General features: G+C 54.3%; 1 protein-coding gene across 2 annotated transcripts in view; it reads right to left on the minus strand.

Moving 5' to 3' along the window:
* RALGDS (ral guanine nucleotide dissociation stimulator) overlaps positions 1–22,635 on the minus strand; it is a 62,638-nt gene that overhangs the window by 34,849 nt on the left and 5,154 nt on the right. Inside the window, exon 1 of one of the 2 annotated variants that reach the window (XM_075112037.1) lies at positions 11,934–12,044. The exons of the other annotated variant lie outside the window; for it this stretch is intronic. Coding sequence (XP_074968138.1) covers positions 11,934–12,029 — 96 coding nt within the window. The 5' untranslated portion in view covers positions 12,030–12,044. Of the gene's footprint in view, positions 1–11,933; positions 12,045–22,635 lie in introns of those variants that run through there. 2 annotated transcript variants of the gene reach the window in all.

The raw sequence follows: 22,635 nt of genomic DNA on the forward strand, positions 1-22,635 counted from the left end.
GTGTTGGCCACGTGAGAGTCAGGAAAAGAGGCTGGCGAGAGCTGGAAAGGGTAAGTTTCACTGCCCAGCCCCGAGTGGGTTACTGCAGAGATGAAACACACAGTCACATGGCTGAAAAGTCAATTAAGAATTGTAAGAGTCTTTTAGCATTCCCAGGTATTGTGAGACCCTCAGACAAAGGATGTTTAAAAAAAATTATTTTCCCTTCGGTAATTACCACTTTAAAAGGTTTCCGCTCCGCATTGTTTTAGCGGGGGAAGTTATTCCAGCGCCTCGCTCAATGGCCAGCAAAATTCTTTTTGTTGTGGGTTTTTGGCAGAGGAGCAGTGTTCTTCCAAACAATACTGTACGCCAGTGGCCGAGGGCCAGATTTATCTCTGGGTTACAGTGGCACAAATATCAACAAACTCAGCGAGCGCCGCTGAGTCACACCGTGGCGCTGAGTCCAGCCGCGGCGCTGCTGACCCTCCCGACTTTTTTTACCTTCGGTTCCATGATTTATGCTGGTTTTCCTTCAAGTCTTGGCTCCGGGGGTCACATTGAGTGCCGAAGAATTTCAGTTTTAATTAAAATAAAAAGGTCATCCCGTGAGCACTGAAACTACTTGTGTTGTTTCCTATGGTTTTGTGTCTCGAGATGGTCTTTGGTGCCTAAAAATGTATGAACTGAGAATGAAAATGTTTTTGTGGTTAAAGCGTTTGTAAGAAGCATCTCCCACGTGGATCTGCTGGTGTCTAATAATACATGAACTCATGCTACAGATGTTCTAGGGCATTTACAAGATTCTTTTCCTCCTCTCAACCATCTCGTTTCACGTATTTGCATAGACTTAATTATCTGCGAGCCCTCGGTCAAATTTGCATGAAGCAGGCCAGCAGGTTCAGAAGCCACTTGGGGAGAGAGGACACAGGCAGACAGACACTGTGATGGCATTAACCTCATTTTGGCAGGAAATTAGATTTTAAGAATTTTCTGCCTCTCTCACCGAGGGGGAAAAAAGCTAGAAAACATGACCCAAGCATTTGCAGGGGTGTCAGGGACCAGACGACGAGTGAAACAAGCTGCTACCTAAAGGGTCTCATCCAGCTTCAGTGAGGCTTTCTGCAGCAGTGAGGCAGCATCCTGCCCCCGATGAGCTTCTCCTGTCTTCGACTCTCACGGCACGGGAAAGATGGGCTGATTAATCCATTCCTGAGCGGCCAGCATCGCTGCACGTCAATTTTTTTTAATCTCAGCAGTGAACATTATATACGTATCGATGGTTAATTACCCATTGCTGTTTGCGAAGCGCTGGTAAGGAGCTGTGTCAGCGTTTCCATTACCCATGGGTGCGCAACCCAGGGGCACGCAGGTGCGACACCAGCTGGGGCAGGCACTGAGTCACCTTTTTGCAAAAAACCTGGAAATTGAGGTTTGTTGTAGGTCTTGGATGGAGCCTGGTGCCACGATGGGACAGGCTGGACAGTCAGCAGCAGCCAGGGCCCTGACACTTGGAGACAGGGCCCTGCCTTGTGCTGACCCCAAAATAAATGGGCATGGGTGGGCTGGGCCAGTCCCCCCTAGGGGCAAGGGCTGTGGGTGCAGAGGCATCAAGCCCTGCGCAGTGGGAAAAGGTGGAGCTCCGCACCGTAGCTTGTCCGTCTCCTCCCCTGTTTCCCCCATCCCTCCACCAAATAGAAAGGGAAATCCGGGATTTTCAGCTGCTTTTGATTCCCTCTTGCTCCGCACACAGCGGGGCGGGAAGGGATTATTCTCCATTTCCTGGCTCCAGCCAGCTCCAAGGGCTGCCCAGGCAGGACCCCCCGGCTCAGGGGCTCCCCGACCCACGACGCTGCCCGACCCTGCATTGCTGCAACAGCTGACTCCATCCCGCCTCCCCCTGTCCTCAACACATCTCCCCGGAGCCCCCGATGCGCCTCCCAGCTGCTCTGGTCGGTCAGCCTGGGGTCTGGCACTACAAACTGCATTTCTTCTCCTTCCTCACGTGGCTGCAGTTTCCAACTTGTACTTAGTTTCCAGCATGGGAAGCAGAAGTGCTGGGGAGGGCACTATGAAGAAAGAAAAAACCCAGGCTCTCAGATCAATGCGCACAGGAGGCTAAAGGGAGAAGAAAAGGATGAACAGGAAGGGTTTATTTTTAAGGTGGGCTTTTGGGTGCTATTTTCCTGGCAGGCAGGAGACCAAGCTCCCTTGTCCCGGGCCACCGGCACTACTGCGGGTGTTAGCTCTGCATTTGTTTCCCTGTCACCAACATCACAGCCAGACGCTGCCAAGACTGTCACGCTGCTCATCCCAAACAGCTCCTCACCATCTCCGAGACAGGGGCCTGAATCCTGCTGGCTGCCCTCAGGAGCTCACAGCACCCAGCCCCAAATTACAAATGCGGATGGCAGCTGTCAGCAGGATAGGACTGGGGATTCCCCACTCCTGGGCTGCCAGAGGGAGCAAAGACCCGAGGTGTCCAGCCGCCAAGTGCTGCTGCAGCCCCAGCACACCCGGGAACGACCCCACCATGAGCTCAGAGAAGCCAGGAGAGGAACGAGGGCACAAGGCAGAGGAGATACCTGCACGAGCCTGCACATCAGACGACACAAGAAAAACCAACAAGTCAGCCTTTGGATGTAAACAGCCCTTGGGGTTCATAACATCAAGACTTCACTTTAAGACAGAGGAATTTCCTTACCATAGAGGCACAGAAGACGACAAGCACCTGACGCTGCTCATGGCCAGCATTTGCATGGAGGTAATGCCTAAAAGCCTCAGCCACAGACCACAACACCAGGGTGCACACTGCTGCGCCAGCAACATGCTCCCCTCTCCAGACCGCGTGCGTGATGCCATGCACGTGACTCCAGGAGCCAGGAGTTAAAAATACCAAATATCACAAGTTCTGCCCAAACTGAACCACCAGCCCGTCTGGCTGGTACGTTACAGCATTGTCATATGACAGAGCAAACAGCTCTGGCGCCGGGCAGGAGGATCTGGTGAGAGCCATCTTCTTGGGGTGAGATGGAGCCAAGCCTTTCAGCAACGTTAATACTAAAGGAATGCAATTAAAGCACTCCAAGTTCACGACAGACAGAGCCAACACCAAGCTGCAGCGGGCTGTCCTCTGTTACTTGGGCTGTAGCGTTTTACCACCTCGCAAGCACATCGCACTGAAACCAAAGATGCTATTTACTGATAATAAATGGCACTTGATAGGCAGCACAGTGGCCACATCAAGCTGTTTCAGAGCAGGGCTCCTGGCAGGGTAGTTCCTTAGCATTATTTGAAGCTCGCATGGCTAAATTCAGCCCAATCTGAATACAGCAGCAGGGCCCATCAGCGCTTGGCAATGCTTAAACAAAAGAAAATTGCCGTCTTATCTATGGGGACACTAATGCACACTGAGGGTCAGGGGGTCCCCCGAAGACATGTGTTGGCTTTGGAGAGGTGCTGAGAGCCCCGAGGCACGTCGGTGCTGGCTGAGGAGCAGCCGTGCAGCGACTGTGTGCCAACGCGAGGACGTTTCAGCAGCACCACGCACCGCAAGAGCGGAGCTTATGTCAGCAAGAAGCGGTGCCACCCATGTCTGCGGCGGCAGCCAGTGTCCAGCTCCAAGCATTTAATTGCGCTTCAAGCGCACGCAGGGCACACCTCTGCTTCAGTATTGCCACTCTCAGCTGTCTCAGCTGCAGCATGCTGAGAGTGGTAGCTTGCTGTTTGCTACCAAAACATGGGGCAAATAAATAGGGCCAGCTCTGACGGAGTCCCTGGATGGGAGATGCCCGTGTGCTGCTGTCACACTTGTGGCTGCGAATGGGGCAAAACCTCCGTTTCCCCTGTGTTTGCAGCTGGCATACTCCAAATCAAGTGGCTGTATCGATGACAGCCTTGTCCCAGGGCCAGCCCCGCTGCAGGATGCAGCATGAGAAGCTGTGCAGAGGAGGGATGGGGCCGCAGAAGACACCCACACCTACCACCTCGTGATCTCTGCTTAGGGAGGGCAAGTTAGCCAGGGCCAAAGTGTCCCTCTTGCAAAGGCTCAAGCAGGCACTGAGCAATTCACCTTTGATTGCCTATAACATGCCAAACCAGCCAGTAAACCGGATTTGCCTTATTTGAGCACACGCGGGCACCGAGCAGCACTGGCAACCCTCATGGCACGCTCCTGCAACAGCTGCTCCTGCAGGCGCTGCTCTGAGCCCCGACACAAAGTGACAGATGACAGCAAATCGTATTGACGGGCCCTTATTGAATCAAACGGTCAGGAGGCAGCTGCTCTGTGCCCGCTGCCGGGCTGCCATTCGTTGGGGCGCCCGGCCCCGGGATGCAGGGATGGAGCCAACTCCCGCCAGCAGCACGTGGGCACCAGGACCCGACTGTGCATTCTCAGCAGTGCCTGGAGCCATGAAAAGTGCTGTGCCGAGTTCGAGGGTCCCCATGGTATCATCAGGATGAAAAATGAGAGCAGAGAGTGAGAAAGCTGAAAGCAGAGAAGAGATCCCATTTCACCTGGGACAGGGGAAACGCAATAGGCAGAGTCTGGACCTCTCAGAGATAGGCATCTACTACAGAGTAAAAGCTGCACGAGGAGCAAGCTCCTACATTGACCTTAGATTTCAGACAGAGAAGCTGGTGCTAAAGGACAGAAAGGAAAAGCAAAGCAACAGAGAAACGCTCTGGGATGTCACCTTGAACACCAATTCAGATCCCTGGCTAGAGATAGGTTGTAAGGCAACCAAAATTGGTGGCTTTGCCTTGATTTACACCAGCAGAGGATGTGGCACACTGTGTTTTACCTGGTTTCCTTTGCAGTTTCTGCTCCGCAGCTAGCGCTAGCAAGCACCGATCCAGCCGGGCCACTTACAAAAATACGTTGAAAGCAGATCGATTGAACAATTACTGGAAATGTCAGCTCCTTCTGCACTTGCAATGCATGGAGAATTAGCATTGCTTTAATTGCACCAATAACTCCATTGGAGCAGCAGCGAGTCAGTCGGGCAATTCCTGCCCCTGCAGTGGGAGAGCACTGGCGAGCACCCAGCACTGTGGCACATGCAAGGCAGCCGCCTGGAGATGCCACTGCTGTGACCAAGCCTGACGCGTCAGCAAAGCATGGGCCAAGCACGAATGCTTGGCGAGTACCACGTATCTCAAAATCTGCAAACGGGACGTCCCAGAGGCGATCGTGTTTGGGCTGTAAGGACAAACCCTTGGACAGGATGAGCCCCTGAGGCAGGCTGTACCCCAGGGAGCTGCGTCAGACGCTGGTCGAGGCTCCAGAGGTCTGAGTTTTCATTTCACTTTGGCAACCCTCGTCTGCCTGGCTGCATCAACGCAGTCTTGCTAACTGCTTATTTAAAGTGTAACCCTGATATTACTGGCCTGGCACTCCCATGGCTGTATTTCACTTGTTTATTCAATCGAACACAGGCATATGCAGAGTTGAAGACTCTGGACACTTCAGTACCACAGAACCAAACGTAGCAGCAACCACGGACCCTTTTCCCCATCCTTTAAGCCATTGTAAATGCTCAGCTTATCACACCAACCATTCCCCCCGCTGCAGCCTCACCAAGGGCTGGAAACGGGGACTGCCACCACACTGAAAGCTCCTGGGACAGCCGCTCAGAGACACTGCCTCTGCCATCAGCCAGCCAAAGGCGCATGAGGAGCGCTCATCACCTCGCACGTTCACTTTCGCAGCCCGCAGGGGTTTAGCCAGCTCATGGGGCAGTGTTAGACACCCTCCTGCAGGACCGATAAAACCAGCAAAGAGGCACGGATGCGGCAGAAGGGTTACACACGCTGCCTCGGGGGCTGCGGCAGCACCCCACGGCACTACTGTGCGAGCCACGGACAGGCTTGAAGCTGTCCCGTATGTGCACACAGTGGGTTAGATGGGCTCAGCCCTCAGCCTTGCTGGGGCACTCGCCAGAAGTCCCAAGACTTTACAGCACACTCCTTAATTTCTGCCCTTACAGATGAGAATTTAACCTGGGAAACTTTTTCCAGGGAGTTTTAGTTTCCTCCAAAGAAACCGAGTGACGATTCGCCCAAGGGAAAAGGAGATTTTGGCCAAGAGCAGGGATGGAGGGATTTGTTATTTTTGACTGTAACTGCGGTCAGGAAACAGTCCTAGTGCTCATTTTCAGCTCCTCCCTCTTGATAACATCTACCATACACAGGCAGTGGAAAAGAAACAGCCTTTGATATAAACACGACAGTTTGATTCATTGCGGGGCTGTTTGCTGCTATCACTTCGCCCCAACACTTGGTGCACGGCCTCAACCTGTGATCGACGCAAGCCCCAACTCCCCGGCCCCGCCTGGCTCTCGGTTAAAGCCTTTCCACCCCCGGAGTGCACAGGCTGGCAGAGCCGCACCGAGGGAGCAGAGGAATGCTGCTGGGGCTGCAGAGGGGGCTGCAACCCACCCCACTCGCCCACTCACCCCACCACTCAAAGGCACCCACTGCAGCGGTGCCCCACAGCAACCCCCGCGAAGGAGCTGAGCCCCGCTGACTCACCGCAGGGGAATCATCTACTTCCCAGCCTTGGGGACTGAGCCTTCCAAGCCTGGCGAGGAAGGTCTATTTCCAGCCCCTTTACAGTGCCATAAACAGAATGGCCGCCATCCCGCTGTGGGACGCAACCACCCAGTGCCGGACTGAATCCCAAAGGTGGCTCTGGTGCCCACTGACCAAGCAGATCCTTCACCCCTTGGTGCGCGGGACGTAACGCCATTCCCACCCGCTCCGGCAAGGATTCATTAGTTGCCATTTGCGCAGCACTCGAAAGTGATACCGGTGCTGCAGACGGGAACAACGAAGCTGGAAATTAGTAGCTCATTACTGCTGATATGAAAGTTTCTCTTTTGTGTGCCAGAGGACAATATTTCATTCACGCTACCCAGGTTGCAGTCAGCTAAAACACTTAAAGCTCAACTGAACAAGATCTCAGATGCGGCAGGGAACAAACCTGTGCTACAGCAAACCTGGGAACTAATCGTTTGTTCCCATCTCCAGCTCCCCTGAGCCTGGCTCTAAGGTCAAACAAAGCTTTTATCTTCTCCTATATTCCAGTACACTGAGAAAAATAATATTAGAGGAATAAATTAGGATGTGAAATGTAATTTAACTAACTAGCCCCACTGGAGTGGAAAATATTTGCGAACCACTTTGAAGTCAAACCTACACAGAGGAGAAAGGAAGGAGGTGAAGAGAGGGAGACCGCTAGGACAGGCTCCGGAGGATGCCAGTGCCTGAGCAGGACACTGAGAAATTCACCTGATCATTTCTCTTTTCACTCTGTAGAGCTGCATTAAGCGTCCAGCTCGGACACAGCTCTGCGGGAGGAGACCAAAGGCTGTGCCACACTCCCTTCTGACTTGCTGTTTACTGGACATTGTGACAAGGGGATATTTCCCAGTGATCTTCGCTGTGACACGGGGCTGGGTCAGCTGCATGGCATTAGCCTGGGATACCCTGGGATGCACGACCATGAGCAGACCCAGCCACCCGGCAGGAGGGATGCATTGGGACTGTGTGAGGTGGGCCCGGGCAGCAGCACCCCCCCGCCACGGGACGTCGGCTCACTGGTCCCTCCCAGCCCCACGGGCTCCCACTCGCAGGGAGCGGATATTGCCAATTAAGCTGACAAAACAGCGTGCCGTAAAGCCCCATCATATTAGGAAACTGCCCAAGATGCCACAAAAAGCCGTTATATCACTTGCAACAGTCCATTCATTGATTTCCCCATTTCCCAGATATAGAAACTGTTGCTCTTTTATTAGAAAAGCTTTGGAAATCCCTACTCATAATAGCAAAGAGGCACCCTGGGAAATTTTGCAACTGCTGTGGCTGAATTATGAAAGGGAGGGATTGACAGCCCCATCGAAAGCTAGCAAGGGAGACCGAGACGAGAGCTTCCTCTGCCCAGCATGAACCACCATGCTGGGTTGTTCCCTTTCCAGCTGACCACCCAGTGAACATGGGCCCGAGCAGCCCACATCTCTCCACCACCTCCAACAGCCTACGGACGGCTGGTGAAACACTCCCCAAAGGAGCCCCGCTCCATGCTGGGGCAGAGCGGTTTTCCTGAAAAACAGGAGTATGATATGTTGACCCAACAGAGCTGCTGCCCCAGGGGAATGGGCTTGAGCCAGGGGCTCATGCCTTGGGCGGGATGCCCCAATCCAGGTGTTGCCTGGCTCCTTTGGTCCTTTTTGAGGCCAAAGCCCTGCTCCCCTGGGAACCCAGCCTGCAAGGGGTCAGTTGTGTGTTCAAGGACTGGATTTGCAGCACAAGGAAAGCCCATTTTTAAGCCAGGCCTTCCCACAGCTATGGTCTAACTAATGATGGAAACTGAAATACAGGATCCTGCAGAACAGCTCAGCTGAGGTTATTTCCACACTGTGCCTTGCATGTGCGGGAGATCCAGGCCAGAAGGATGGCAGGATCTGTCCCCTGGGGAGGGTAGAGACCTAACAGCAACCCAAGTGCGCCAGGTCTCAGCAGGAGCACACACAACGCTGACCAGATGCTCCCAGGTGCCAACAGGAATCAGGGGCACAGCAAAGCACAGCTCTGCTCCCATACCTTTTGGCTTTACTCTGCACCTCCTGCCCTGGTCTCTGATGCCACTGCACCCTCCTCCTCCCCCTGCAACACCCCCATTCCTCATGGTCACATCCCAGCTCCTCCACCTCTCCCTCTGCCACTCTGCCCCTTTGCTGCCATAGGAGCCTGCACAGCAACTCCCACTCAGAGGGATGGAAAATACTTGTCTGACTCCTCACCCACAAAACCAAACAGGGTCCTGATTAGAGGAAGGTTTCTGAGCACTCTGGGAGCATGGCTGGCTCTGACACGGAGCATGGCACACAAGCACGTGGCAGCACAGAGCACCACTCCTCTGGCGGTGGTACGAGCCATGGGGAGGGCAGGGAGGGCTCTCTGCAGGGGCTGCACAGTGTTTTGGGAAGTGGGGAACTCGCTGATGGGGCAGGATGCTCCTTTTGCAGAGGGCAGGGAGGGTTGCAAAGTGCCACCCCAACTGCACTGATACACCTGCCACCCCGGAGCACCTTTGCAAACAGCAGCGGGGCTCGGGGCACGTGGGTGACGCAGCCAAGACACGCGCTGCTGGGAAAACCTCCAACTCCCTTCCCATGAGGTTGATTTGTTTTACCCTCTCCCATCCCTGCCTCCTGTAGACCTGCTCGAGTGCTCCTACACTTGCAACAGGTCAGGAAGGCAGCGCTGGGCCAGGGCCAGCCCACTGCGGCGCAGGCAGGGTTCGACCGCTGGTTAGCGCATTCCCTGGTTGAATCAATTTCTGGACCCCCATCTCTTACTAGAGCTTCCTTTTGGTTGGTGCCAGCGTTCAAAAGTCCGCGTGTAACATGGCTCCTGAAGTTTTCCCAGCCTACTTGTGCCATCTCCAAGAAGAAAGGCAATTCACGAGCCTGGAAGTCCTGAAATAGAGGGGGAAATGCCAACACAGCTCCCTCCACCATGCCCACGCAGACTGGCAGAGGCAACGGCAGGGAGATGAGCAGGTACCTGCACGCGGGTGGGTGTGAGACACCAAACCCTGCCTGGCTGGGGGAAGTCTCAGCTGTGAAAGAGGAGTTTCCCCACTGCTCCACAGACAGAAATGCCACTCGGGATTTCCCCGCTGGCATTTCCCCACCGGCCCGTGCTTTGCAGCACAGGGACGTGCCAGCTCTGCAGGGGTGCGGGAGCTGCTACGCCCCCACTTTCCAGGAATGGAAAACGGAACAAGCATTCTCAGCCTCGAAGCAGCGGTATGTGAGCACGGAGAGGCAGAGCAGTCCCTAATCTGCCTCCTGCTCACGGGTGCTGCCAGCCAATGTTTGCCCCTAGGGATTTCATCCTGCTCTGCCCAGTGCAGGAGAGGGCAGGGGATGAAAGCACCAGCAGAGCCCTGAGCTGGGATAGGCGACCAGGTCTGGGAAACACACACAGAGCACGTGCAGAGCCTCAGTTTAAGTGGAAATGGGGACCTCCTGGCAGCCTGAGTTCCCACAGGAGTACTAACCCCTTCTGTCCTACACAATGGAGTTAACGCCCGAGCAGTGACCCCAGGGCTGGGGACACCCAGATGTGCCAGATTACTGACCAGTGCCCCACCACGACACAGCTCCCGGGACTGGATGTGAGCCACCAGTGGCCAAAGGGTTAGTGAGAATTGTTAAAAACCCAACCAAACAAACAAAAACCCCTCTAACACAGTGCACAACCCCTTTAGAAGTGATTTTTCTTTTCTGCAATAAAACCTGGGATAAGATTAGCAAGCAGAGATCACTTCCAAGCAACCCAGGCCAGGGCATCCCTGGCACCCCACCCCTGTCCCAGCCGCTGCTCAGGTGAGCACAGGTCTCCAGCTCAGGCTTCCCCTCTGCAGGGAGGGAAGCCTCCACCTGTGTCGGGCAAACCCTGAGGATCCCCCGTGCTGCACCACGGGCTGCAGGGAAATCCAGCACCAGATTGCACTACTGAGCAGGAATGGATATCGCGTAGTGTAAGCCTTGAGAAATCTGCTGCTTGAATATCAAGCTAAATGAGAATAAAGCATCCAGCTGCTGGTTCACCTACTTCATCCCATGCTCCAGCCACCTCCCAACGCCCAGCTGCTCTCCCTCTCCTTCCCATGCATGCTGCAGGAGGCACCTGCACTTTCGGGGTGCGTTTCCCACCCCCGGCACACCCTGCCAGCTCTGCAGTGGCCGTCACAGGTGTCCTCATCAGTGCAGCAACACAGTAGATCCTGGCAAAGCCCTGGGGTGTTTCTAAATATAGGAAGCTCCTTGCAAGTCCCTTGTGCCTGCAGACACACTCGCAGGCTGCTGAGCTGGGGCCGGGGCTTCCCGCCCCTGCCGAGATCCAACACATCACCCTGCAGGAAAGTCCTCCCTCCTCCAAAGGAAGCAGGCTCATTTCTGTACTGTCATTTCACCTCTTTAAACACATACATAATATAGAAGACAAGGTAACATTAACCAGGACATATCATTTGTCATCAAGAAAATCCAGATTTAAGGCTCCTGCAGCGACAATACAAACACTGAACACACACAGCAAGAACATGGGCTTTCCCTGCTCCAAAAATCAAAGGAACTTTTGCCTCAAATTTTAACAGCACCTGGATCACACCCAAAACCCTTTACACAGGCAGGACACCGACTGCTCACCACCCACCAGCTCTGGAAAGCATTGCCCCCTATTTCGGGTTCTCCAGCAGCTTTATCACAGGGTCCCTTCTTGCACAGTCAGATTCGTGGTGTATTTCTGTGAGGGGCAGAGTTAAGATGACAAGAGGAGCCCTCGCCAGGAAGCCCCTCACCTGAGCACATCAGGAAACCTTCATCTCAGTGCTGCAACCAATGCCAATTTTTGCATCGTGGACCAAACCCTGCACTTGGTTGCAGCTGCAGCACAGCAGCAGAGCGAGAGGCAGGACCGGTGCCCACACAGATGGCAAGACTGGGCAGGGCAGTCGCCAAGGTGTGTGAAGGCAGAGTTGAGCTCTGCAGCCGATCGCTGCCTCCCAGGTTTTCACACCCGTCAGCCACCCCAGGGTAGCAGAGCCAGGACACACAGAGCAAACACTCCCTTTTGCACTGAGCGACAACACAAGTCTTTTTCCACATAGAAAGGCTTCCCCTCCCTCCCAAACTCCTCCTTTCATTTTGGTGCTCTGGATTTGGCAAGTGCAAGACATGGTCTGCCTCAAAATACACCACTTCAGAGAGGAAACAGTCATGTCTGGAGGCGGTGCCAGCTTTTGGCATCTTTAACTTCGCCAGAAGTTCACCACCCCCAGATAGCGCCAGGGTGAGGTCATGGCACCTCTCTGCCCCTTGCACACTCACCCCATCCCTGGAGCCGAAAACGGGCTGGCAGCTCGCTTGCCTTCTACTTACATCATCATCTTGCACGCTCAGGGGGATATCCAACATGCACATCTGCACAGGCTGCACCAGAGCCTTCTGCACGTTGAACAAAGGTTTTGCCTCCATCTTCCCGGGGATGGAGGGGCTGCTCATTCTTCTCTCTCTCCTCCGCCGCTCCTCTTCCAGGAGCAGTCCAGCCCAGGCAGCGGAATGGATTGGAGATCTCTCCCTGCTCAATTTTGTCAGCACATCTTGCCAACAGCTGCTGCTTCTGCCGCTCTAAGAGGTCTTATTTCCTTCCTTGCAAATCAAAGAGCTGCGAGGAGCTGCACCAAGAGGCTGTGTGTGCGCGTGTGTGAGCAAGTGCGCCTGTGTGCGTGCGTGTGTGTAGCCGGTGATGTTCCTGAGGTCGGTGAAGCAGCCCTTTGCAAGCATGCCACGGCACGCTGCCTTCCCCCAGCCTCTCCTTTCTTTCAGGGCAATCTCAGTGCTGGCTCTGGCTGCTGCTTTGCACTGGCGAGAGGTTTTCAGCCTCATCTACATGCATGGCACTTGCAAACCCCACGCATTGTCTCAGAGACACAACAGGTCCTGCCTGCTGTTGCTTTCTGATTATGATCAAACTGTGTCTGCACCAGCTACAGCATTTCCCTCTGGCTGTTATGGCAGGGAAGCAAGCAGAGCTGGAAGAATGAGAGGGTGTGAGACAGAGAGCATGAATGATCCGAGCTGGAGCCTCCCCTTTTCTTTCCTTCTCTTCTTCCATCCCTGCTTTCCATTGTCCGAGGCAGTTTCAGCTCAATGCCTTCCTGTACTCCAAGGACCACAGCAAGGCTTAAATAATTCACATCCAGAGTGTGCTTGGGAACCTTATGGCACTGAAAATGCCACGTGGCACCAAAAAGACAGTGAATATCTGCAATCATTTTGCTTGCAGGTCAATTCTGCGTGGAAAGTTTTGCCCAGGTGAGCACAGCACTGGCTGCCTTTTCTACCAGACAGAGCCCTGTGCCTCCAAAATGGAGTTTTGCTAAAGGGACTATGGCATAAAATGGGATGGTTTTGCTACAAAGAGTGTTTTCCTGCAGAATTTGTACCAACAGCGTCAGTAGGATGAGAGAGTCGACATGGAGCAACACGTGTGTCACCTGCACACACGGATTGCACAGATGTTATTGCTCTCACAAATAAGAGTAAACCTGAGGCCAAGTCCATGGGCTATCTTCTCACCTTCATCAGCTGCAGACACCAGGCTTAATACCTGGGGGAAACACCCAGGGTGTCTCTCACCAGGGAGGGCAGCAGTAGAGAAGCAGTTTGGTGGGTTCATCAAGTCGCACCCGGCGAGGGGAGTCACTGGGGCCAGCAAAGTGCCCAACGGAGGGGCCAAGTCAGTAAAAAGTCCCCATTGCCCCCAAAACAAACAGGCATTTATGTCCTTACAGCTGCCTTTCTTGCTGGGCCCAACGGGGACAACAGACCCTGCTCCAGGCAGGCATTTCTGGGTGGTTTCCCATGGCTGCAGGCAGCAGTGGGTCCCGCTGCGGGGCTGCCCCTCACTGCAGGCAGGGCAAAGGTCTGGGACAGTGCAGCCCTGTCCCGGCTTTCCCAAACCCAGCTGCTGCCCGAGGCCACAGGCCTGGCTCACAGCACGTCTGGGTTTCAGAGCAGCGCTGAGGAGCCCTGCTGAGCCGGGCATTCCTGCAACGTTAGGTAAGCTGGGCTTGGCGAGTCCCGCTTAGCGCCCAGCCAGCGCCGGCCCCGTTCCCTCCTGGCCTTCCCGGCTGGGCTGAGTCATTGGCAAAGGAGCCAGAGGCAGCCAAGACGCCGAGGTTAGACGGGTCTCACACACACAGACCCTTCATGCTGCTCGCAGTCGGAGCTGGGCGCCTTCCCAACACGCTGGACCAGAGCGTGGGACTGCAGTGGGGTCCAGCCCCTCGTTCATGTGAGAAAAGGGTGAGAAAACCAGTGCTTACATGCTGCAGGAATGGGAGTTAATGGACAAGCCTGGAACAAGACCAGATAGGGATAAACCCATCATAAATAAGTTTTAACTAGAAATTAGACAGAAGTTTCAACCACCATATGGCCAAGATGAGCAGCAGCATGGGATGCAGAGGCCAGCACTGCAGCAGCCCCAGAAACGTCCTCGCTGGGGAGGAGAGATGGGAGGTCACAGCTACAGCGCATAGACTAAGTGGTTTTCCAGGGCCACCTCCCAGCTTCTGGCTGGCAGCATTTTGCCAACTGTCCGGCTCTTTTCATGGCAGAGAGGTAGTGTCACAGCCCTGGCATGGCCCGGCACTGCACCTCGACGTACGTGATGTCCTGGTGACTTAATACAACGTGCACTCCCACGGGGGACAGCCCCATGTTTCACACTGCCATCACCAGCGATGAAACGCGCCCCCAGCACGGGCAGTACCCACAGCTCTGGTTCCAGGAAAGGTGACTCAAAGCTGTGCTTCAGCCCCAGCTCAGGTTACTCACCTCTCCACAACAACAGGTCAGCAGAGCACGGCTCTCCAATAACAACTTTCCAGTAACAAGCTGGGCTTGGCCAGCTGGGATTACACCTTCCGACGGGCCTAAGTGACTGCACCAACATCCTGAGGAGGACACAGATTTCACACTCAGGTGCCTAATGTCTCCAAGGGCTATCATTCCCAGGAACCCACTTATCATCCTGCTCAGCAGCTAATCTTTCCCGTGGGAACCCGAGTCTCGGCAAAGGTGGTGCAGAGGTGTAGGAGGATGGATTTCACCCATCATCTGTTGGTGCCTGGGTCTATAGGTCTCCTCCAGACCTCACAGTAGCAGCAAAGGAGAGACAACAGAGGTTGCTATCCAAGAGCACACACTTTTGGTAGGGGCTCACTCTGCTCTGCTGCTCCCCAGAGCCCAGCAGCCTCCCACCAGGCAGCAGTAAAGATGCCAAAGGGACAACTCTCCCAGAAGCGGGAGAGTCACAAACCACACAGGCAGACTATGAAAGAAAGCAAAGCTACATGTGCAGAGTCCCAGGAGAGGTGCCAAGCACAGCAGCAGAGGTTGGACAAAAGAACAGCCACTCCGGAGAAGAGTCTCAAACCAACAGCAACAGGACACAGTGGACTGGGGCTAATGGGACTGGAAGGCTTTGGCCAGAGGTAACCAGCAGATGTTATGGACATTCACAGTCCCAGAGACAGCATCTTTCCCTCCTCACCAGGGACCAGCTTGTGCACATCCACCCATTAGTCTCCCCAGACACCCACATAAGTCACTGAGGAACATAACAGTCCTTCAACAGAAAGTGGCAAAGTGGTTTTTGAACAATTTCCCATTGGGAGATTTTTCAGCAGAAGTACAAGGCAAAGATTCCACCGGAATCAAACCAGCCCAGACAGGACGATCCTATGCAGATTTTTGAACGACAGCCTCATCCTACTCCTCCTCCAGTCTGGCTGGCACAAGTGGAAACGGTGCTACAATCCCCAATCCTCTGGCAACAGCAGCCAAGCACCTTAAACCAACCACTGCATCGGTACCAGAAAAGCCGCCTGCACAAGCACAGGACCAACTCACTGCTGGAGCCCAACGGTGGCGTGTGCCAGCCCAAGGAGTGGGGAAGCCCTGCGAGGGGTGGAGGAGAAATCCCCTCCTTGATCACCTTACCCCAGTGACCACTTCTGGCGGACAGGGAAGTCCCAGCACAGCCACTAATTTTTCCCCATTTCATTTTGCACTGGGGCTTTATTGTTTCCTGCAGATCCAGCTGAGCAGATAAAGCCCATCATGAGACCTCACTGCTTAGCAACCATTACTGGAAAAACACTGTTTTCCAGTAACAGTCTTGGCAGAAACAGAGCAACTGCAGGGCAAATAAACTGCGATCCCTACACTGGATACATCCTGCTCACAACTGCTCTGCTGCTGCCCCAGGGAGAGATCAAGTCCTGCACTGGGAAGCTCATCCATTCCTTAAGGTCTGAACAGCCTCTGCTACCCTGAAAGGACATCGTTTCAGGCACACCATGATGGACCACAACTGAATCTCTACAAAGGTGGATGCGGGTTTTGGTGACAAACTCATGCACAGGAGGATCTTAGTACCCAGCATAGCTGCAATGGTGTAAACATTCAGAACACTTCAAGAACCGGTGACCAACCTCTCTCAACACACTGGTTGTCCCTACACCAAGTGACTTATGAGGACAAAGGCCACCTAAGGAAGGCTGACTCCAATGCTTGATACAGTCAAGCATCAATAGACTTCCACAACCATTAAAGAAATTCCACAAAAATAACAATGGCGAGTTTGTTTTTCAAGGGAAATTGCAACTCCGTGTATTGTCCACAAGCCCAAACATCACTGCATCCTGCACATGCACGAGACTGCTGTACTCGAGAGAAGTGACACAAAACCGGCTCGTTTATTTTCACTGTGCAAGGCTGATGGAAAGGCAAAGAGGAAACAAAGCAGCATGACGAGTGAAAGGCAAATGGAAAATCCCAACAGCTCTTCCCCTTTTAAACTTATCAGTAATAGAAAGAGGAAATCTGCTTTCGGAAACACAGAAATCCCAACCTGATAGCATCCCTCTGAAGAAATCTGGCATTTACAAAAAGCCTATGGGTAGATTTAGAGAGGCAGATATAGGGGCAGACATGAAGGTGAATGCCTAGCGGGACTTCCAGGAGACGATGAGCAGGTAGGATACCTATTTCTCAGTGAAAATCTGTCTAAGCTCATGGATGCCTCTGTATATCCCATTTGAAATCCGTCTGTCTCATCCAAACGAGTTATGAGGACAAATCCCATTGATCTGTATCTGCACCCTTGTTTTAGGCATTTATTTGAAGAAGCCGCCCTCGTTCCCTCAAGCTAGTCTTGACAGAGGCCACAGCCCATGCCGCACCTCATGCCTCTGGAAAGCTTGTCTGGCATTCAGCATCCTGAGCTGAATAAATTCCTGTGCTCCCCAGAATAGATACATATGCAAAATTAATTTGCAATCAAGCCCGCATGAAGCGTGAGGAGGCCTTTTTAATAGGTGCAGGGCAGCAATTACCAATGCAAAGTGAAAGCCAACAAGCATTAAAGGACGGGTGGAGGAAAACCAAGTAGTTTTCTTGGGATTCCTCCACGGATTTGCCACTTGAGGGATTTAAATTTTCACATTCCCTGGGGGCTGCAAGTTCACCCTGGGAGCCATTGTGTCCCTGTGGGGAGGGGCTGGAAATGCTTCCCCACGGCCTCCCCCCTGTGGTCCTGTGATGCAGCCATGCTGGACCAGTCTCCATGGAGACGGTCACTGCAGCAACGGGAGACCAGAGGTGCAGCTCATGGGGCTGCGAGAGGATGCAAATCAGGCCAAGGACCACCTCTTCCCCATAGGAAAGGGACAGTCAGGTATCCAAACACCTCCTTTCTGCTTCTGAGACTGCTTCCCTGCATCAGCATGATAGAAGGGTTCTGCTGCTTGTGATTCAGCTGCCTCATCCCATGCTGAAAGCGCTTTATCCTGTTGAAATCAGTCCCATGGGAGCTGGTAATATTGAGCTGTCACGGTGGGTACAGCATCAGGAGGGAGCTGAGCTCAAGGCTGTCATGGCAACAGTTTATTGAGTTTCCATAACCACCCTCTCCCTGGAGATCAGGATGGAGCCCAGGCCGGGGCACTAATGCAGCAGCCCCCAGGGGCACATGGTTGCGGAGCCCAGGGTAGGCAGAGCTGCTCAGGGAGGGGTACCTGCTGCTCCAGCCACGATGCACGACTGCCCGTGCACCGGGTGAAAGAAGGAGCTCATCCCTGGGCAGATGTCACAGAGCAGCTCCCCACTCCCTCCTGCCCCAAGTAGCACCAGCACCCTGTACCGCCACAGTGGAGGAGGGCGAGGAGGAGGACAGTCGCCACATACCTCCCTGCAGTTCATAGCTGTCCTCCCCTCCCCTCATTCACCCCAAAACTAATCTCAGTTTTCCACTAGGTTGAGCTTTTAATGACATCTCCCTTGTCTCCCCACCCCACGTGCACCACGCTATGCTGCCAGAAGGATCTGGGCGCAGCTCTAATGCAGGGAAATCCCTAGCACAGGGCCTGCACGTGTTTGGTGCGTATATTGCTGGGACGACTGTATTCATGCACGGGTGTCCAACTTCCCAGGCTGGGCATACACGACGGGCTTAGGAGCTGGGGGCTGCAGAGGTGCTACTTTGGTAGGATGCCACAAACTGCCACGTGCCCATCACAGCTGTTTTCTGCCAGCTCCAAACATGAGGAAAATCCCCATCATCTCTCAAAACATCTTCCCCTCAGGGGAGCCCACAGCACGCCAGCATTAAGAAAGGCTGGGGCCAATAATTAGCTCCCAAATGTCAGCACCCCCAGCTCCTCTACGGCAACTCCAGACCATGCCCTGTCAGCACAGCCAGCCGTCTCGCTGGGACTCGGGCAGGCACAGGGCAAGGCATGGCAGAGCTCAGCTGTCCCCACGCTGACCTGGCAGCACGACCAGATGCTTCCTACTACAAACAAAATCTTTGCTGGAGAAGAGAGAGGTGCAGGGGGAAACAGAGAGCTGGGGGTACCAGCAAGCCATGACAATCTCCGCCGTTACCAATTATAATTTCTCTGCAAGGGTTTATTCCACCTCCCAAGCAGGCCAGAGCAGCAGCCGTCTGCGGTGATAGACCAAGCTGGTAGCAAGGCCAGGGCATCTCTCCAGGCACATGTCTGTACGCAACCAGGCCTGCCTGCAAGCAGGGGGCACGCAGACATGATGTATAGCATCGCCACCTGGAGCACTCACCAGAGACAGAGCTTCCGCTAATTCACCCATTCGGCTGAGCCTCCAGCACTGGGCAGGGTTGTTCCCTTCGGCGTGTTTTCCAGGGCTTAGCTGAAGTTTACACAAAACCGAAGGAGAAGGTTCCTGTACCCCCACCCCTGGAGCCTGCCCTCGCCCACAGGACATCGTGCTGTGGAGTCTAAAACCATCACAGCATCTCAGCATACTTTAGCCTACACAACACATGGCCAAGAGGTTATCTGCAGATCCACATCACTGCTCCTGTCACTTGGCAGACATTGAACTGCACACTCACAGAGATAAGAGAAAGAGACACAGCTGTGGCAGCTCAGAGGTTTGGCTTAGTGGATAGGGCTGGAAAGACTCTCCCCATCCTCCCCCTCCATGCTTGCTTTGCAGGCTACGGTCTAAAGAAGTTTCCACCACGTGCAGTCCCCTCTCCGCCAGCCTGTGTTAGCCAGGGGAATGGGAAACTCTTGTTGCACGGCCACATTCCTGAAGCAGGTTGACTTTCCTGGAAGTTTCTTTCAGGGCTCCTGTTCAGCTGCTCCCCACCCTCCTGTTACGACAGTGAAGGGTTTGACATGGCTTCCTCAGCTGCAAGGGGCGCCGGAGCCTTTTGCAGACCTCTCCCAAGAGGCACGGCCCAGGATCCAAGAGGGAGCGGCATTTCAGCCTGGACCCCGCCTCGCAGCAGGGCAAAGGGGGCAAGGATGCAGTAGGGCGGGACTGACCAAACCCCAAGGCTGTCAGCTTTGGTGGACACAGTCCAGGGAGAGCAGAGATTCCCTGACCTCCCTGAGCGCTGCAGCTTGACCTCAGCTCTCCCAGGCCTGGCCCCAGCGCGGCGAAGACGTGCAGCCTGCCACGGGCTGTGAGCCCGCTGCATTTTGGGCATGGCAGGTTGTGAGCTCAGTTTGCATTGCACATATTAATGAGCCATCCTACCAACCTGCTGTCTCCAGACACTTTCTTACAGCAGAGAGGAGGGCAAAGCCCCCCCAGCCATTGCAGAGCAATGCCTGCCCTCAGCTTTTAGGCCAAGCCTCCGCTTTTGGCTGGAGAAAGGGAAAACGCCTGGGTTTCCTGCGCCAGCCCAGCAGCAGGCACCGGAGCTAGGGAACACCAGTTTTGGGACACGCAGCCGGTGCCAACAGGACTGTGTCAGCCTCCTGACTGCCCACGTGGTCCCAGGCACTGCACCGAGCAGGACCCCCGCAGCCGGGGAAACACGTGGCCAGTGCTGGCAGACCAAGAGCATCCTCTGCATTTGCAGCAGGCCCCACCAGAGCAGCACACAGCACGGGAGGTGGTCCGTCCTCCCTCCAGCACCATACCCATCTCTTGCTGCACAGCCATCTAGTGACTGCGCTGTAAATCGGATGAAACTCAGCCCTGGAGGCCCACCATTGATTTCCGTTGCCTAACGACAGGAAAGCTTTATAATCCTATTAACTAAACACCCTTTCAAGCAGCACTGGGAACAGCGCAAAGGGGAATTGTATAAGCAGTAAGAGCCACACAGTGCAGCATCCAGCTCCGAATTTTGGGTGAATTCCCCAAAAGAGGGGCTGTGACACCCGCAGTGGCAGTTGTGGTGTTGGTGGTGGCCCCCACAAAGGCATGTTGGATCCCACCAAGAAACACATGCTTTGGCTGCAGGTCACTGGCCAGAGTGCAAAGAAGCTAGAAGGCCTTGATAGGAAAATGGTGCCCACACATGCAAACTTGCAGGATCTGGCTCCTGAAATACTGACAAATATAACTGCATTTCAACCTCTTCCTAATTATCACCACCCTGGTAATAATTATAGATCTTTCCCAGCAAAAGATACACTGCTTTGATGAAAATATATAAACATTTCACGGAAGAATGTGAATTTCATTGCAACTTCCTAAGGAGAAAGGAGATATTTCAGGATACTTCTATTTGCAAAACGTTTCAAGATTGCATTCCTCCCCCCTGGTTTGCAACGACAGCTAGTGGCAGGTGGGATCAAGCTTGCAGAGGATGTAAAATCCTAATTTCTCCCCCAGCCCCACGCTGCATTTCCGTATGAGGGTGAGAAGCCTCCACGCGCCGGTGAGCTCCGAGGAAACGCTGCTGAGCCGCTCGCAGGGATGGTGACCAGAGCAGCCGTAGGTACTGTGGCCAGGCCTCCCACCAAGTACCACAGGAGCGGCTGTGCTACCACGCAAGATGCAGACGCCTGGCTGTTGCTTCATCCGACTAAAAGCCCTTTGGGTCCAGAACCCCTCCAAAAGGCATGGTCAGGATATCTGCAGTGGTTAGCCTGAGGAGGAGGGTCTGTGCTGCGGCAGGAGGGAGATAAATGCCTTGCTACCAGTGGAAACGCACCTTCCCCAGACTATGGAAGCATTTATCAGTCATCTCCCCTTCCCTTCAATTAGTTATTCACACAGCATTGCAAATTGCCAAGCCTAATATTTTCCACGACGGGTTATGAATGCAGAGGCACAGGACAGGCTCTTTGTCAGGGGACACCATGCTGCAGACATCCCCATCAGCGCCACGCGCAGTGACGGAGCAGGAGGCCAGGCACATCTGAACAAAACCTTTCCTCCTTTTAGTGCTTATCCCTCCATGAGCATTGGGGAAGGAGCATATCCAGTTCCCCCAGACTGGGACAAGGCTGCGGGGCCAAAGGATTTGGCTTGCAAAACCACCCCACTGAGCACAGCACTTGCACCAGCCTCGTTATTTTGGTGGCACTGAGGACAGCACAGCCACCAGAAGCGCCTGCCTGTCACCATGGAAATGCTGAACGGGAGGGTTTGAAGCCTGCTGGGACTTTCAACCTCTGCCAAGCAACACAGGGCCCTTAAACAACCATGAGCCCTGAGCATTTGTATGAGGAGACTTGTGCTCCCCTTGCCCTGCCGGGCATAGGGCAGCTAATGTGGGATTTCTCCCAGGGAAAAAGCCACCTGGAGAAAGGACACCCCCCTGCTCCTCCAGGCTCCACGCAGGCAGAGCTCAGCCCCTTCCCTCAGCTGCTCCTTCCCTGGACCAGCTGCCCTCTCCCAGGGTTACCCACCAGGTCTGCCCTGCATACAACCCACAGCTCAGGCAACAGTGGTTTTCCAGGTCTGCACAGCCAATGCTTTTGCACACCTCAGTCACCACTTCCATGGGAAGACTTCTCCATCCCCTCCCAGCAGACCTGACCACTGGCCTTCCTCCTGGGGCTGCCCAACCTCCTTGGAGAGGGGCAAGAAAGCAGCCAAGGGCTGGCCACGTTCCTGTTCCCTGTAATTCAGAGCAGGGCATGCAGCAGCAGCCACCCTGATCAGGACGCTTCCACCTGCCCTGGACCTTGCCACACCACCCTGGCTGCCCATCGCTGTTTTCCACACCAGTGTTTTTTCTTCCTCCGTGGGGAGGAAAAGAGTCGTGACTGCACGGGAGACAGCATCGAGCAGGATGGGCAGGAAACACACGGTGGGAAATCCGCTGCGAGAGGGAGACAGTGGGGCCACAAGAGCAGGGCAGGGCAGCTGCCAAAGATTTCAAAGGGGCCTATGGGCTGCCCTGCGAAATGACCCCAACGTCCCCATCCCGTGCCAGCAACCTGCATGGAGCCAAGTGCGCTCCTTCAGCACTGAACATGACCTTTGCAGGGTTTGCTTCCTGCCTTCAGGCCAGGCAGGGCGTTTATAGCAAGGGAGTGGGAAACAGATTGGGACTGCATGGAGGAGGGAAGATGAAAAGGCACAGCGGATGTCCTGAGAAACCTGCGAGAGTGCAAGCCAGACACAGCTTTCAGGGTAGTATCAGCCAGCACGTGCCTTTGGGGAAGCTACGAGCAGGTTCACGTGGCCACATCATGAATCCGGGCAGAGCATCGTCTCTAGGCTGTGCCAGCAGCCTGCACCCCAGCTGCACATCCCCTTCTCTGATAACGCCAGGACT

This window comes from Phalacrocorax aristotelis, chromosome 17, assembly GCF_949628215.1.
Source record: "Phalacrocorax aristotelis chromosome 17, bGulAri2.1, whole genome shotgun sequence".
Taxonomy (NCBI): domain Eukaryota; kingdom Metazoa; phylum Chordata; class Aves; order Suliformes; family Phalacrocoracidae; genus Phalacrocorax; species Phalacrocorax aristotelis.